This window comes from Anastrepha obliqua, chromosome 3 (assembly GCF_027943255.1).
Source record: "Anastrepha obliqua isolate idAnaObli1 chromosome 3, idAnaObli1_1.0, whole genome shotgun sequence".
Classification (NCBI taxonomy): Eukaryota; Metazoa; Arthropoda; class Insecta; order Diptera; family Tephritidae; genus Anastrepha; species Anastrepha obliqua.
Window position 1 is genome coordinate 123,804,376 of NC_072894.1, and position 17,471 is coordinate 123,821,846.

The window sequence follows — 17,471 nt, forward strand, 5'->3', positions numbered from 1 at the left end:
CGCTTGGCACGGAATCGTTCAAATAATATTTTGAACGAATTTCGAAAATACGAAGTACAACAGCATTTGATGTCATTTAAGCATTTTGAAACATAATCACTTCACAAAAACTAGAAAATAGGACGTGGCACGAGAGTTGCTGTTTGAATTTTGAGATATGGCGACACCAGTGTGAATATGCCAAATTCTATATTGCCATGGTAAATTAAGATATTTTTAATCGATCAATCAGCGACCTCTTCAAAAAAACGAGCGCTGGGTATACATATGTGTAAGTAGATGTATGTAAAAAAGTTCAATTTCACCCGAATACATGCCAAAGGAATTTTTTCCCAGTTCGAATGCTGATTGTTGCCGACCGCTAATCTTGTTTAACGATATATTTCGTTACTGCTATTGCTGTACTAATCTCAAAAGCGATTTACATGTGCGCATGTGATATATGTATGTAAGTATTAAAACAGTTCATATGTAGTTTTGCAGCTTGACGATTTATTTCTTAAACTTTTCAAAAGTCTTTACATTCAGTAATCGCGCACGGAGCACGGAACCCGTCGGCAGAAGAAAGAAATCGCAAATAGAATCTGTCGAAAAAAATTAGAAAGGATATCAATAGAAATAAATTAAAAAAATAGGCTCAGCATAGTTCAGTCTATTTGAAATAAATCTCAATAACATTATTAATTTGAAATAAAATTTGCTATCAGCAAACATTTTTTCAGCTAATAAATCATTCCAGCGAAATAATAAAATAATGGCACATGAGGTAAGTGACTGCGAGCCGCCATAAACAAAGTAATAAATAAAATGTGACATTCGCAATCGCAATTTTTAATCAACAATCAACCCTAAGCAAAGGATTAAAAATCGAAGGTGCCAGCAAGATAAGAATTCAAATAAATACTCGTAGGCACCTGCGCATACATACGCACATATATAACTATTTATATGCGCGCAAGGAATTCCATTGCTTATGAGCTGGTGCAAATTTAGTGAATTTACAGTTATTTAACGAGTGCTTTTGGGCAGTGTCAATTGTGCAACCCGGAAACTCTTTTTTGATAGTTCAGATTTTAAAAATTTGAATTTCAAAAATTTTATCTGCTTGTGTTTAGCGTTAAAAAAATTTATTTTGGGATTGTGTTCTTGGTTTCTTTATGAGCAGCTTTCTCGTGGCAGAAATACACTCATACTCGTCGCGCTGCCATTGCCCGCCGAGGGCGAGCGTTATTGGGAAAAATCGTTTCTATCATTTGGTGTTTTATGCCCACACTGGATTTCGAAGCCAGGCCCTATCAAATGATAGTCACGCACAAAGCATACGGCTCCTGATAATGCACCCTGAGCTAGTCCCGTAACTGAGCCAATTTTCTTCAAATAATAATCTTTTTCCTTTTTTCGTAAGAGATTCATAAAAGAGAATTCGAAGAACACACTCGAGCTTGACTTGTTTACAGTAGCACAGAAAACAAACTATGTGACATATCACGCTGAAATTTGCCATGTAAGCTTATAACAGTCCTACCAAAAAACAAAAAATTTATTTTTGCCATATGTCATTCGCGGACCGTTTTATTGATAACGTCTCGTTCATATTTGAGTAGAAGGTATATAAAGGGTGATCAATTTAGAGGCATGGAATTTTAAATTGAAATAAAACAACGAAAATTCAAATTGATGGAACAATCTTTATTATTTTTGTGTAGAACAATGCGTGACATTTATTTTTTAAAGATAATCCCTTTCAAATGTTGGCTGCAACTGCGCCGTAATTCGGCCATCCTTAAACACCAATTTTGAATGCCTCATTGGAGGACTTCGGTCGGTATCTCGTGAATAACTTCTATAATATTGGCTTCCAATGTCTCAATGGAAGCTGTTTTATCCACGAAGTATTTAGACTTTACACATCCCCACAAATAAAAGTCCAAAGGTGTGATATCACACGATCTTGGTGGCCAATCCATTGGTACGAGTCAAGAAATAAATTGCTCACCGAAAGGGCGACGCAGTAAATCCATTGTTTCACGGGCTGTATGTGAAGTAGCGCCATCTTATTGGAACCAAATCTTGTGGACATCACGGGCGCAATTTCCGGCAACAAGTCTTTTATTATAGCGTTCAGCATTCACTGTTACATTATCGCCAGCCTCGTCTTTGAAGAAATATGGGCCGACAATTCCTCCAGCCCAGAGGCCGCACTAAACGGTTGCTTTCAATAGATGTAATGGCTGTTCTTGAAAGGCCTTGGATTGCTATGCAGCCCAAATATAGCAATTTTGCTTATCGGCCTAGCCATTAAGCTAAAAATGGGTCTCATTGATAAAAACTATAAGTTGAGCTGAGCGCGCGATAAACACTTTTCACAGTGCGCTGATTTTCACAATAAAATTGTACGATTTGTAAACATTGTTAGGGCGTGAGTCTATCCATGATAAAATGTTAATGAATATTGAAAAGAATTATGTATTTATGTAGTTTGAGAGTAGTCATGCGTGATCTGTCAAAAAACCCTAACGGAAAAAGTACCTCTAATGTTTGACCATTTTTCTGTTTTTATTGTTCATTTCTTTATAAAAGCGTACCTCATTGTGCAACAAAAATCATATAAATTTTGTTTCCCTCACGTTATTGCGTATTTTCTTCATATAAAACAAATGTCGTGCATTCATTATATATGGCCTGGTCTACGAAAAGGTACCTTACGTGCGAAAACAAGTTTTCGAGAAAACAGCAGTTAAAGTTTAAACTTCTAAAAACCCTTGTAACTTTTTTAAATATTAATATTTTTTAATCCGGCATAGATCACAGTATCAATAAAATCACAGAAGCAGTGAAAAACATTTTTTTTTATATATAATATAAATAAATAAGAAAAAGTTAATGTAAATCGCAGAAATCGTTTTAAAAAATAAGTTAGCTTTTGTACCGACATCCATGCCAAAAAAAACTTATAAGACCCGGTGACAAACATTTTTCGAAGTACTGAATACGATTCTGGTGTCAAATTTGAAAAATTGTAAATGGTATATCCAAGATGGCGCTCCAAACATAGAAAAAATAATTTAAGTTTTCCAAATAGCAACACTAACTATAAATAAGTGACACATGTTTGTAAAGGTTTTTAAAGCCACTGACTACGAATATGATGTCAAATTGACAATTTTACAGTTGACAGCTGCGTTACGTCTCCTTATTCTACTTCGTGGCTTTTCTGTTACTATGTTTTAATCATTTCTGTTAGTCTTTTGTTCACAAAATAGTGAAAAATGAGTGTTGACGAGGAGTTTAGTGCCGTTTACAGTAAATATTTTCCTAAAAAAAATATGTCCGCCATATTGAATTTCTGAAATGTGATATCGGATTCGTAATCAGCAACGCCAAAAACCCCCGTGTATTGAATCTTAAGAGGATCCGTTAAATTCTAAAAAACATGTCCGACATATTGGATCCGCCATTTTGATTTTAAATAATCTCACTTCATATTCAGCGACCTCGCAAACCCCCGAATAACAGTTTTTAAATATTTTAATTAACTTTTGATGTTGAAACAATGCCACAATTCGTGACAAAAATTTTGACAAATCCTTAAAAACCACCATTTATAAAGGGGTTGGTGTCGAAATTCTGTATGTACAAAATTCTAATTAAAAACAAAATTCTGCTTTTTAAAATTCTGCTTTTTTAAAATTCTGCTTTTTTAAAATTCTGCTTTCTAAAATTCTGCTTTCAAAATTCTGTATTACAAAATTCTGTATTAAAATATAATGTTAACAATGTTAAAGAGGTAATGTAATTATTTAATTTATTCTTCTTCTTCTTAATTGGCGCGATAACCGCTTACGCGATTTTGGCCGAGTTTAACAAAGCGCGCCAGTCGTTTCTTTCTCGTGCTAACCGGCGCCAATTGGACACACCAAGTGAAGCCAAGTCCTTCTCCACCTGATCTTTCCAACGCAGAGGAGGCCTTCCTCTTCCTCTACTACCACCAGCTGGTACCGCATCGAATACTTTCAAAGCCGGAGCGTTTGTATCCATTCGGACGACATGACCCAGCCAACGTAGCCGCTGGATCTTTATTCGCTGCGCTATGTCTATGTCGTCGTAAAGCTCATACAGCTCATCGTTCCATCGTCTGCGATATTCGCCGTTGCCAACGTGCAAAGGTCCAAAAATCTTACGCAGAATCTTTCTCTCGAACACTCCAAGCGTCGCTTCATCGGATGTTGTCATCGTCCAAGCTTCTGCGCCATACGTCAGGACGGGCATGATGAGAGTCTTGTAGAGTGTTAGTTTTGTTCGACGAGAGAGGACTTTACTGCTCAGTTGCCTACTTAGTCCAAAGTAGCACTTGTTGGCAAGAGAGATTCTACGTTGGATTTCAAGGCTGACATTGTTATCGGTGTTAATGCTGGTTCCTAAATATGCGAAGTCTTTTAATTTATTATTATTATTATTTTTTATTATTATTCGAGATATTAAATAAAAAATAATAATATTAATAATAATAATTTTTTCTTCAGTTTCGATAGAATCCACAGTATTTTTGCGTAGAACTTTTTTTCGCGTGGGCGGCCTTCGGCCGCGCTTCAAAAAAATAACCCTCATCAGTCCAACTCCGGCTACGCAATCCACCTTATTTTTGCGCAGAACTCTTCTAAAAAACGAACCGCTACGAAGGATTATTAAGAAAAGAAATGAATTAAGTCACACTAAATGTAATTGGCTAAACTAAAATATTGTTATCGCTTAAACATATACATATGTATATTTATGGAATAAATGTTTATTTTGTTACTTCTTGTATGACGAAAATCACAAAACTTGAATAAAGCAGAATTTTTCGCATTAAACATGGAGAATTTTGAAAAAGCAGAATTTTAGAAAGCAGAATTTTAAAAAGCAGAATTTAAAAAAAGCAGAATTTTTTTGCAATTTACAGAATTTTGTCACCCAGAATTTTGTAATACAGAATAATGACACGCTCCCTTTATAAAGTTATGAATACATTTTTTGTAACAAATTTTTTGAAAACAGACTTGAGTATCGTATTCATTACAACTCAGACTGTCCAGGAATGGTTCAGTTTTTAGTTTGCACAAATTATTGACTTCGTTATTCTAATTTGTATCATAACAAACAAATCAATCTTTTTCGTATTTGTACTTTTATTTTTTTCTATTTTTAACAAACTTTTAAACAAATTATGACTTTCTGGTTTTCACCATTTTAAAGAGCCTTTCACACACTATTCGAATCAACAAAAAAGTGAAAAATGATTTTTTGACACCTAAGGTACCTTTTCGTAGACCAAGTCACATATAGAGAAATTACGATACACTGTCAAAGAAAAAAAATTATAAAAAATCAACGCATTTTTCTAGCAATTTTAAACTTGCACTTTATTATACTAAAATTTAATAAGCTATACAACTACATTTCAATAATTTTTCTACAATCTCTAATAAAAAAATAATAAGGTTGGCAAATTTATCAAAGTTTTGTATACAATTTTAAACATGGATTTATGTGGTTGTTATTAGAAATAAGCTATACTTTTATACAAAAATAATGAACTTTGAAAGCATAAAAAAAATAGTCAAAGCAGGTAAAAAGGTTGATGTGCTTTCGTTTGTCGCGGGCTACATATACATATGTATAGAAGTAATTATAAAAATCATTATTACGCACAGGTGACGCGTCGCTCGTGTAAGTTTCATGCGCTCTTTGGCTTACTCATATTATACATATATGTATGAATGTACATATATATTGGTTGTATGTAACAAATATGCAGGTGTGTATATGCACCAAATACAGGAACAATATCGACGATTTGTGTGCTTTTCCCTTCAATCATTTGCCAACTAATAGAAAACAAAATACTTTAAATACCTCTTTGAATTCGTAAACAATTACACAGCAGTAAACAAATTCAAAAGTTGCGCAATAAAAATAATATGTTATAGAACTTTTAGCATACAATGACAAATAATTCTTTTCGAAAATATTTCAGTAAAGTAAAAACAATATACATAAGTTTTTTCTTTAACTCGAGCACAACTGAGTCGAGGTTATATGCACATATAAAACGTGACTTAAGGCGCTTCTTAGCTAATCACTCACTTTGACATGAGGATTTACTTGTACAGTGCGAAAAAAGCGCTAGTGAAGCGAAGTTTTAAATATCCATTGGCTTAAGTGAATTGGTTTTTATATACGTTTCAATTAGTTACATGATATTAGGTGATACGAGTACAACAACGGCAAGTAATTAAATTCAAGTGAAGTACAAAAATAAGAGACCTCCGAAGCAAATTAAATTTTAAACGCCCATAAATTATAAGAAAACCCCCAATGTGGAATGGAATAATTTGGATGTTGTAAAACGTGAAAAAAGTTACACGAGGTGGAATTAGCAATAGAATACCCAGTAAATTATTCATTATTTTTCCACGATTTATACATAACACTAAACTATTTTACATATGCATAAATATTTTATATTTATTAGCTAAGCATTTATTGAAATAAATACTAAATACTCAACAAGAAATTAATTTTCTTGGAAAATGATTGAAAAGTACGTTCACATATGCAGGGCTTAGCAATAAATCCACAAAATTATTCTACTCGTTCAGATATCGCAGATTAGTTGCAAAATTGACAATCAGCTGTCAAAACTGTTTTGAAAGGTGTTTCTTCAAAGAGGAGGTTCTTCAAATTTTTGGTGGAATATTTTACTGATTTTGGTTCGTTTCATTATTATTTATAATAAGTAGAAAATGCAAAAAAGCAATATTCAATTTAATTTCGCAATTTGCTGCTAGTAATAGACAATTGGCGAAAATTCGTAAATGCGTCTATTGAGGTTGGAAAAACTGATGGCAGATATGCGCAGGCGAAATTCGATATTACATTTTATTATAAGCAATAACAGGCCAACACGACTTTTTCTATAATATGAATTCACAGTCAATAATATTTGACGAAAATTTCATTAGAATTATAGCTAAAGTCTTTTTTCTTTGCCGGCGTCCAATTTATTGTATTTAGCTTTTATACTTACGTTTCTCCTTACATTCGTATTAATAATTTTCAATAACACAGAAAACACAGAGTTGTACAGAAAAAAATGTCTTTACAATCTAAGCTTATTTTATAATCTCGGATTTCGGGAAAGAAATTGTGTATGGGTAATCTCACTTTTTAATTACGGATTGGGAGTTAAGCTCGAAAAAGTAGATAAGCTAGATATGTGAAGCTTTCATAAGAGTAAATGTTCATAGCCTAGTGCTCACTGAGTACAAATATTAACGCGCACTAATTGCTAAGTGATCTTGGTCGAGTTTCACAAAGCTCACTGTTCTTTGTTTCTCCTTCTTTCTAAATGAAGCTAATTAGATAGAGCAAGAAAAGTGAAATCCTTCCCCACTTTACCTTTCCAATGCAAAGCAAGGAGGCTGAAACGTTTACATTCATTTGTACAGTTCATTTCAACATTAGCGGCGATATTTGCCGTTCCAGATATTTTCCGTTAGATGGCTTTATCGAGTCGTACTGTGCGGCGGCATTACGCTCCAAAAAGCGTTCGTTGACGGCTAAGTATTTGGAGCAGCCAGTTGTGTGTTACAGAGTTTAAAAATGAAGGTAAGACAAGAGAAAACCCAATACACTCTTCGGTACCACTACGACCAAGGTGAAATGTCGGAGAACGTGTCAAACAATGTTTAGCTGTTTATGGACCCAATACGGGATTAAATGCCATAGCAAAGCGATTCCAAAGATTCCGTTTTGGTAAGTCAATCGTTAAATATGTAGATAAAATCATGGAAATCGTCAAGTCGGATCGGCATTTAAGAATTTATTCCATTGCCTAGGAATGGAAAACAAGTGAGAAAACTGCTAGAAACCATTTGCAAAAGGTCGCGTATACCTATTTTATTTTTATTATATAAACGAAGTAAAGTTAAACTTCTTCTTGGCATCAGAGTCCTCGCTTCATTCACAACCTTTCCCCACCCGTCTCTATCTAAGGCTACTTCCTTCCACCGCCGCACGTTCAGCTTTGCAAGATCATCTTCAACGTCTTCGAGCCATCTCTTTCTGGGGCGTCCTCTTCTTTGGCCTACAGCAAGGCAATTGCCTTTCGAGTTGTTCTCGCCTTGGTATTCTAAACATGTGTCCAAGCCATCTTATCCTCTGAGATTTTATAAATCTTATCACAGTTTCGTGTTTTGCTAAAAGTTCCAGCTCATGATTATAATTGTATCTTATTCGATAAATTCTTGGATAGAAGTTTAGTTTGTTGTTTGATGGCTTGGTACATTTTTCGTACCTTTTTATTCCTATAGTCTGTCTCCATTTGCTCGACTTGTCTGTTCAGGCGCTCTTTTTTCTTCTTTTTAATAATAATTTTTGCATGTTTCCCTTTTTCTTGATAATCGAGTAAATTTTGACGAGCGCATCTGTCTCGATATTTTTTCCGTGCTTCCTTCTTTTTTCATTAACTAAGATATTTTGCAGTCAAGGTCATACCATTCATTTTGCTGTTTTTGCTTGGTATCAACGGTTTTCTTTGCAGATTCTAAAAAACTTACTTCATATTAACTCAATAGGAATGAAAAATTATAATTTTTATAAAAATATAGGGTTTTTCAATAGGTGCGCTTCAACTTTTTTCCGATAGGGAGGGCGAACGGCGCAATATTTTTTATTTTTCGCTTGTCATTTGTAAACTTCATTAGTATACATTTCATCATGGAACGCTACACACTTGAGCAACGATTGCAAATCGTGCAAATTTTTTATGAAAATAATCGTTCTGTTGCTGCTACTTTAAGAGCATTACGGCCATTTTACGGTCCATTTAACAAGCCGTCCCGTTTTGGGGTACGTGAAGTCATTGGTCTACAGTAACAAGCCGGCGACGATTTGTGAGCTCAGAGCCAATATTGAACGCGAAATTGCTGGAATTTCGGCCGATTTATGCAAAAGAGTGGTCGAAAATTGGGTTCAACGATTGGACTTCGTGATCATGCAAAAGAAATCGAATTTCATACTTAAATGTATATGTTCAAACTCGATAATAAAAAAAAATTAGTTAAAAAAGTCAAACCGTTTGTGTTTTATTCAAAAAAGTTCAAAAGTTGAAGCGCTCTTACTGAAAAACCCATTATAAGCAAAGTTCATTACTTGACTGAGAGGGTAAAATATCGCCATTATTCATTAAGAAGTCACAAAGAGAAGGCATCTGCGATTCGCCAAGCGTTAGCAAGTGGCGAATAGATAAAACAACTGATAATTGGTAAGACCGCGTTCATAAAGGGAAACATTTGTTGATTCAACTCATAACTTGTGACGATTGTGCTTTGTCAACCCCCTTTGTGGTCTCATTCTTCTCAATGTTGTTGTTGACTGTATTGTTGCTAGTTCTTGGTCATTAGCAATTTCAAGGTATATAAATACGAGGGGCAACACCAAAAGAGAATTCGCATAGATTAAGTCACTAAATTTGCTCTGTTTGAACGCAGTTAATATCAGAAGAGAGATTTGGCAGCATTGAACATAAGGAGTTATACCAACTTTATGCGGATATTATTGCTCGATAACTTTATTATTGCTGTCACTTGGAAATTTTTCGTCAAGCGAGCAGAGTACAAACATAGCCAGCAGACCAGCGCCGAATCGATGGCGCCTAGAGACTTTCAGCGGTGAAATTTCCATTTAGACCACTTGTTGTTCACCAAGCAGTCTTTAGACTCAAAAAACAGTCTCTATATTACGAGCAAACTTTAAGCAGGCCACAACAAGAAGAATGTGGGGGAAAGAGGTAGTTGCATTTTATTTGACTTAAAAATACGCAACAGAATGTAATGCTTTCTTGAATGCAATGTTTAATGACTAGGAAAAAAAGAAATTTGTTTATCTTCCCGTAGGAAAAAGTCTGGTCATTTTACGAATTGCGGAAGAAAATAATTTCAGTAGTTGTTTTTAGATGTCTGAAATCATTGTGCTGGAACTTTATCCAGTAATTGGCACTCCGTGATATTTACACCCGGAACTCTAGATTTCTATTTGAACTAATTTAAATATTAATGCACAGAAAGATAAAGGCCACCACAAGGGGACTTAGTGTTTCCAAAGGACGTCGGTTAGCACGGGAAAGAAACGATTGGCATGCTTTGTCAAACTCGGTCAAAATCGTTTATCCTCTTAATCGCGCCAATGAAGAAAAGAAAAATCTTGGATAATTATGGGAGTCTCAGAAGAATTCCCATAAGACCTTTAACCGAGTTTCGGCTATCTAAAAGAGCTTTAACAGTGTTACGGCTATGTAAAAGAGTTATTCCGCCAAACGTAGAGTATGGTAACTACAGAGATTCTGCTTTTCTGCTGAGTTGTGGATCAGGCAATCAATCAGACTTTTGAGCATGGTGCTAGAATGGAGTTCGACCAGAATTTCTTTGACCCCCAACTAGTTGGCAAACTGCTTGTTTTGGTCATCATCAGAAAATAGATGAAATAATATTTTGAACATTTGCAACTCTGCAGCCGGACTAAGCTATGAAAATTCGTAAAAATATGGGCCACCTGAACTTAAATGCTTCTTTGTTTGTTTGTTTTCACTTTGCGGCTTTGATATTGTTAAACTTTGAAAACGGCCTCGACGTGAGGAATTTAATGCATTTAGACATATTCTCATATAATTAGTTTTATTATACTTATATTATTAGTCATGAATTAATTAAAAGTAAAATACTTCTTACACAACTGAAAATCGATTTCAATAAAAACCAGTTTAATTAACTGAATATAGAAAAACAATAGGGCAATTAATGATTTGTTGTATTTTGTTCTGCGCTTGGTATATTTGATGATTTACAAAAACAATGCTTATACAATGCAGAAACTGTTGTTATCTGTTTGTGCAGTGCACACTAGGCCGGGTCGATTTGTGGGGAGGCAAAAAAATCGCCCATTGCTCTGTGAAAATCATATTTTAGGGATCAAAATAAGAAACTTTGCCGAAGGAACCATACCTCTAAAACGAATTCTGATGTCCCCCAATTTGGGTCGAAGTTTTAGTGTCTTTTGTGGGGATGCAAAAAAATCGCCCATTGCTCTGTGAAAATCATATTCTAGGGATCAAAATAAGAAACTTTGCCATAGAAACCATACCTCTAAAACGAATTCTAATGTCCCCCAATTTGGGTCGAACTTTTTAGTTTCTTTTCTCATGTAAAGGCCAAAAATGGTGATATTTTGAAATGATTGTATAGGGAACCCCCCAGGGGAGTTCCAGGGGGTGTGCCACTGGCATGGGTGGATTGACCGTCCAAAGTTAGTGGGGGTCGGTCATACATTTGGACTCGATTGGAGCACTCTAAATGGGTCAAAGTGGGATTTTTCAAAATTTGCCCCTACCCAAAAGTTCGACCCAAATTGGGGGACATCAGAATTCGTTTTAGAGGTATGGTTCCTTCGGCAAAGTTTCTTACTTTGATCCCTAGAATACGATTTTCACAGAGCAATGAGCGATTTTTAAATCGACCCGCCCTAATGCACACCCAATGACTACTTGTGAGTTTGATAACTAAACTTTTTACACGTATTGCTGCTCACCTCAGTTAGATCCGACTTAAATATTATTGAGAACGGATAAAATTAAGTTCAGGATATGTTGGAGAAAGAAAAACAGTTTCGAAGAAGAAAATAGTTACGCGAAACTAAGGTTGTAGTAAGGCCTTTTTCCCACCTTTTTGAGTAGGTATATTTTTCAGGTATTGAGACATATTTGGCTCACTTGCTTAGCCCGCATACTTTCGCACCTGTTTTATTATGCCGTTATTTGTAAGGTGCTAAAATGTAAATTTTCTCATGCTGACCACAAACCGGCAAAAAATCTTAATAATCGGTTGAAATTCGGAATGAAACTAAACGTCATTTTGCTAATATTCTCAATTTTCCCCTCATGTGTACATTTCGAAACCTCAAAAGTAATAAAGGACCGCATTAGATACTCCGCGCGTGTAACCGCGGGTTAAACAAAAAAAGCATCGATTTCGATTCGAAATTTCCACGGTGATATAATTCAGTACAACTTAATAGAGTATCAAATTAAAAAAAAATTAAAGTATTAGAAAAAATCGGCGTTTTGTTAATCGATACGTTTGTATCTCGTAGTTTCTTGGATAGGTACATTAAAGTAACGCTCCCCAATATGCCATATCAGCGGTTGTACAATAAACTTAATTTTTCTTATTTTTCATGGAATGCAACTATTATTTTACAAAAGCAAAAAGAAAAAACTGTATTATAAGATAAATCGTGAACGACCCTAATTATAAAAGCTATTGAACTTTGTACTTCACTGATCGGCACACATTTTGTTGTTGCTTTAAATTTTCGTTATTATTTACCTCACATTCACGTTTACAAGTGCCGATATAAAAAATTGCGATCCGGAACGTAAACATCCCACAGCAACAAGCGTACGAGTAAATAACAAAGTAATAGCGAAACGCGGAATTGTGCCAAGTGTGTAAACAAAGATATGTACATACATATATTAAATTGTACAAAACGTGTAGGTATTTTTAAGCACAACTAGAAATATGATGACTTTGCACTCATTGTTCAGAATTGATTGAGCGATTAAATTTATAGTTGAGTACGTGAAATGTTGAAGAAAGAACAAGAAGATGAATACTCGAACCGTACTGAAAAGAGTATCGATTTAATTATAATGCCATGGAGTGGCAGTCAGTCCATCAAATTTGCTTAGTTCAGTAGTTTTTCAATGCAAAATTTTTCATTATTATGGAATTGAGTGACCAGAGAGGTGTGATAATTTCCCCAATTGCTATGTTGCAACAGCTGTCAAAGTTACCAATGACATCCAGCTGTCAAAATATTCAGTTGGAATTGTCATTTCATCATATGTATGTATGTACAAACATACCTCGTTTCACGCCTGCGCAAAGTGTGGAAATTATTATATTAAGAAATATTATCGAGTCAAAGTCGTCATAATGGCTCCAAAGTGCAGGCATTTCATCGCACCCTTGAAAAGCTTGAGAGTCAGCCCACTCTTTTGTATCTTGAGCCATTACCCAAGCAGATAATGATGCGTAGTCAAGAAAACATAGCTACATACATATATCGAAGAATACCCAGAAATATCGACTCGGCTCCAAACCGGCTTATTTTGCTTTATGTCTGTAGACAATACCGTGAGTTCGATTTTTGGGCGCTGGGAATGTTGGTCGAGGATTCACATTTCGGCCGAAAAATCATTTTCTCAAATATGGTCAGTTTGGGCTCAGCGGCCGAAATCACAAATCACCTAAATAATAATGTTCTAAAGTAGCTAGAACGACTTTCTCGGTAACCTTGTTTACAGATGTTCACTTCCGCTCGAAAAAAATTTGAAAAAAATGGGATTGAAAAAACTGAGACTGCTCTAATATTCCTTTAATTGAACCCATGTGTAACATATAAATTCTCAGTTTAGTACTTTAATGGTCAACTGAATACAATTTTATTATGAAAATGATGAAAATAAAACTGTGGAAATTGTTGCTAAACATTTTTCCAAAATGTTCGGTATTAAAAAAAATTTCAATATTAATAAATTTCTTCACATTCAATCTATACTCGCTCAAAAATCAAAAAAAAAAGAGTCTCTTCAGCTGATTCTGTCGAATTCACTGAGAATGGAGAAGCAGCCTACCCTAGACTATAAATCGAAGTCAAGGTGAGTTTTTATAAAATGTATGCATAATAAAAAACCTGGTAATCTTTCACAAAAATGCTACAAACAAGATTGCACCCATCAGAGAGTGCGTGCCGTCACAATGGTCTAGTTGTGTACTGTTACAAATCTTTTGCTCTTCGCAATAAAGTCAGTGCTTTTTATACCCAAAACGCAAAATTTTTTTAATTCGGTGTTTATTTCTCTTTTTAATTTAAATGTACCAAATCTATAAATGAAAAATATTTAAATAATTAAAAAAGTCTACTATTGGATTTAAAACTTATACTGAGAAGATTTCAGTGCTATTGAAAATTTGTTGATTCTTATAAAATTTGATGTTTTGAATGTGAAAATCTCATTTTTTGTTCCTTTTGAGGGAGCGCAACGATATTAGACCTTCTTCTTTCTACTCTTTTAAACATTTGAAACCTTTTGATAGACTTTCAAAGCCTTTGAATTTACTGAATACCAATTAAAGCCATTGAAGTGAATAAGAAAATAAGAAATAAGAAAAATAAATAATTGGCGCGTACACGTCTGTTAGGTGTTTGGCCGAGCTCCTCCTCCTATTTGTGGTGTGCGTCTTGATGTTGTTCCACAAATGGAGGGACCTACAGTTTCAAGCCGACTCCGAACGGCATATATTTTTATGAGGAGCTTTTTCATGGCAGAAATACACTCGGAGGTTTGCCATTGCCTGCCGAGGGGCGACCGCTATTAGAAAAATGTTTTTTTATTAATTTTGCTTTCACCGAGATTCGAACCAACGACCTCTCTGTGAATTCCGGATGGTAATCACGCACCAACCCATTCGGCCACGGCGCCCATAACTCTTTTTTGAAAAAGGAATACCTTATCTTGTTACATAAGTTCAAATATAGCAAAAAAGGGGTTTTCGGCCATTTTTCAAAGAAATTCTCTTAACATAAGTTTTAAATACAAGAATGGATTTTTAAAACTCTGTGTTTTCATCACGGCCTATTGTACATAACCTCAACACATTTATTTTAATAAGCGCACACAGTAAAGACAATTTGTCACGAATACAAAGTTTTTAAGTAATTCAATAAATACAATAGTAAAAATAAAAATAAATAATAAAATTTTGGTATTTTCTTTTCTTTAAATGGGGGTTTTAGTGCTTTTTGTATATCCAAAACTAGGCAACACTGCAGTTGCGAGAGAGAGAGAGATTTGACTGCTCGAAGGGGAAGAAGAAGAATAAACTTGAAAAACAAAAATGTGATTAAAGCGAAGAAATGTCACACACGAATAATCACCAACAACAGCAATAATCTTAATCGTCGATAATGTGACCAGATGATAAAAAGAAGTTAAGCTAAATAGAACTGAGTAAATTATTGAACTAATTTAACTAAATCGGCTGTCGACCGCCCTGTGACATTGTAGCCGGAGTTGCTGGCCCAATTTTGTTTTTCACCATAGCTAATCTGGTAAATCTATCAACCTTGGTAACTTCGGCACGTCACCGGGGACTCGGCAGCAGAATTCTTCCCGTTCGTTTCATACGTATTCACAAGCTCGTTGATGTTCTTTCACTGTTTTGATTTTTTTCGTACGTACCATCTCAATTTTGTTTTGTAAACAATTTGCTCACATGACCTCTACTGCGTTCTCTGAGAGCCGGTTAACTGTCTGATCTTGGCCACACCTCTGAAATCTTTTCACTATTTATACGACGATATTAATTTGTTAATACTTGTTTAACTTTCTTGCCCGAGTAATTTGCCATTCGAATGCCCAAACTACAAAAGCAAAATACGTGCAAATTTTGTTTTGGTACTACTGCTCCCACCTTAAATTCATATATGGTATGAATTTCTTGTTGCACTTTAACCAGTTTTGCACTCAGCAACTTGATCAGAATTGTGGAAAAAATCAATTCCTGGAAAAAATTACACTTTTTGGTTAAATATCGCTTTTAGAATTTCATTGAGAAACATTTTTGGCTTTGCTCTAATATGTTATCGAACTTTTTTAAACTACCCAATATAAGAAAGTCTTGTGATCAAATATTTAAGGCTACATAAAAATGTTACCCTTGAAGCTTTTAGTTAGATGTCCCTTTATTCTCTCACAAGAAGATTTGCTAAGGTTACTTTTTCCGGCATTCATCGGAATTGGAAAGTTTCATCTCCTGTCGGCAATCAGCAGTTAGAAACAGAACTAGAAATTCTCTCCAGCAAAGCTAAACATGGAAATGCTAAACAACAACTTGAAATCAAAAAAAAAAAAAAAATCAAGTGTTCTTCATTGAATACACCATAAGTGTAATACACACATACATATTCGTATACGGTACACACCAGACGACAATAAACATCAATATAATAATAATTTTAATTCCAATGAAGAAATATTAAGATAACTGCGCACAAAAATTTCACATTTCACTGGGCGCATACAGTATGCAAAACTCGTATTAGTACACCCCCTTATAAATAAAAAAACCACGTATATTTTCAAAATTATTTTAAAACAAATGCTTGAAACCGTTTTATTTTATAGATTATTAACTAAAATAAGGCCAAATAACAAAACCGCTCACAAAGTGTATTGAATTACAAAAAAAAAAATAAGAAAGAAAAAAATTAACACTTTTCACAGAAGCAAAATTCGTATTAGTACACATGTATTTTTAATGATTTAAAGAGTTCAGAAAATTAATATTTTGTAGGATACCCTCGTTGCCTTAGAACAGCAGACAATCTCTTCGGTATAGATTCCACCAATTTTTTTGTGAGATTTGGAGAAATCTTCTTCCACTCTGATTTGAGGACTTTTTTTAAATGTTCTCGGTTCCTTATTTGATGATGTTTCAGTTGCTTTTTGAAAATCGTCCATAAATTTTCTATGGGATTAATATCCGGGCTTTGTGGTGGTGTTTTGAGATAATTTGGACAGTTATAAAGGATCTATAACCTTGTATCCAACTCCGTGTGCTTAGGGTCGTTATCTTGTTGGAATATAAATTTTTTTTTGCAACCCAATTTTTTGGCACTTTTGCGTAGATTCTTTTTTAAAATATCACTATATTGCCTCGCAGTCATAATTCCATCAATAAAATGCAACTTTCCTACTCCGTTTGCCCCGAAACATTCCCATACTATCAGAGAACCACCACCGTGCTTGAAAGAAGGATGCAGATTTCGTTTTTGAAGGCTAGTATTACACTCTCTCCAAATTTTTATGCGTCCATCGGACATTTTTATATTAAATTTACACTCGTCCGAAAAAATTACCCTTTTCCGAAACCGCATATTTTTGTTTAAATATTGCCTGGCGAATATAACACGCTTTCTTCTATTGACTGAGCTTACATACGGTTTTCTAACCACAGTTCTGCTTCTAAATCCCAATTTTTTTACATAATTGCGCACTGTTTGAGGTGTAACTTTGAAAGAAAGGTATTTTTCTAGTTCTGCAGCTAGTGAAACTCCACTGACGGTGGGATCTTTCCTGATAAGGCGTTTCAAATAAGTCTTGTGCCTCTGTTCAAGCTTTGCCGTGTTCACATTTCGAAGCTTTTTGTCAATCCTTCCACTGTTTCTATAAATTATGACTACGTTTTGTATTGTAGACACACTTTTCTGCAATGTTCTCGCAATTTCGCGTAAAGACTTTCCGTTTTTGTTCATATTTATTATTAATCTCCTAGTTTCGTTTGATAATTCACTTACTTTAGGCGAAA

General features: G+C 34.7%; 1 protein-coding gene across 1 annotated transcript in view; it reads left to right on the forward strand.

The window, feature by feature from the left end:
• The first annotated feature begins 536 nt into the window (after window positions 1–536).
• LOC129240613 (glycerophosphocholine phosphodiesterase GPCPD1) overlaps window positions 537–17,471 on the forward strand; it is a 60,665-nt gene continuing 43,730 nt past the window's right edge. Inside the window, exon 1 of the mRNA XM_054876526.1 lies at window positions 537–766. Within this exon, the coding sequence (XP_054732501.1) occupies window positions 755–766 (12 nt within the window). The 5' untranslated portion in view covers window positions 537–754. The remainder of the gene's footprint in view (window positions 767–17,471) is intronic.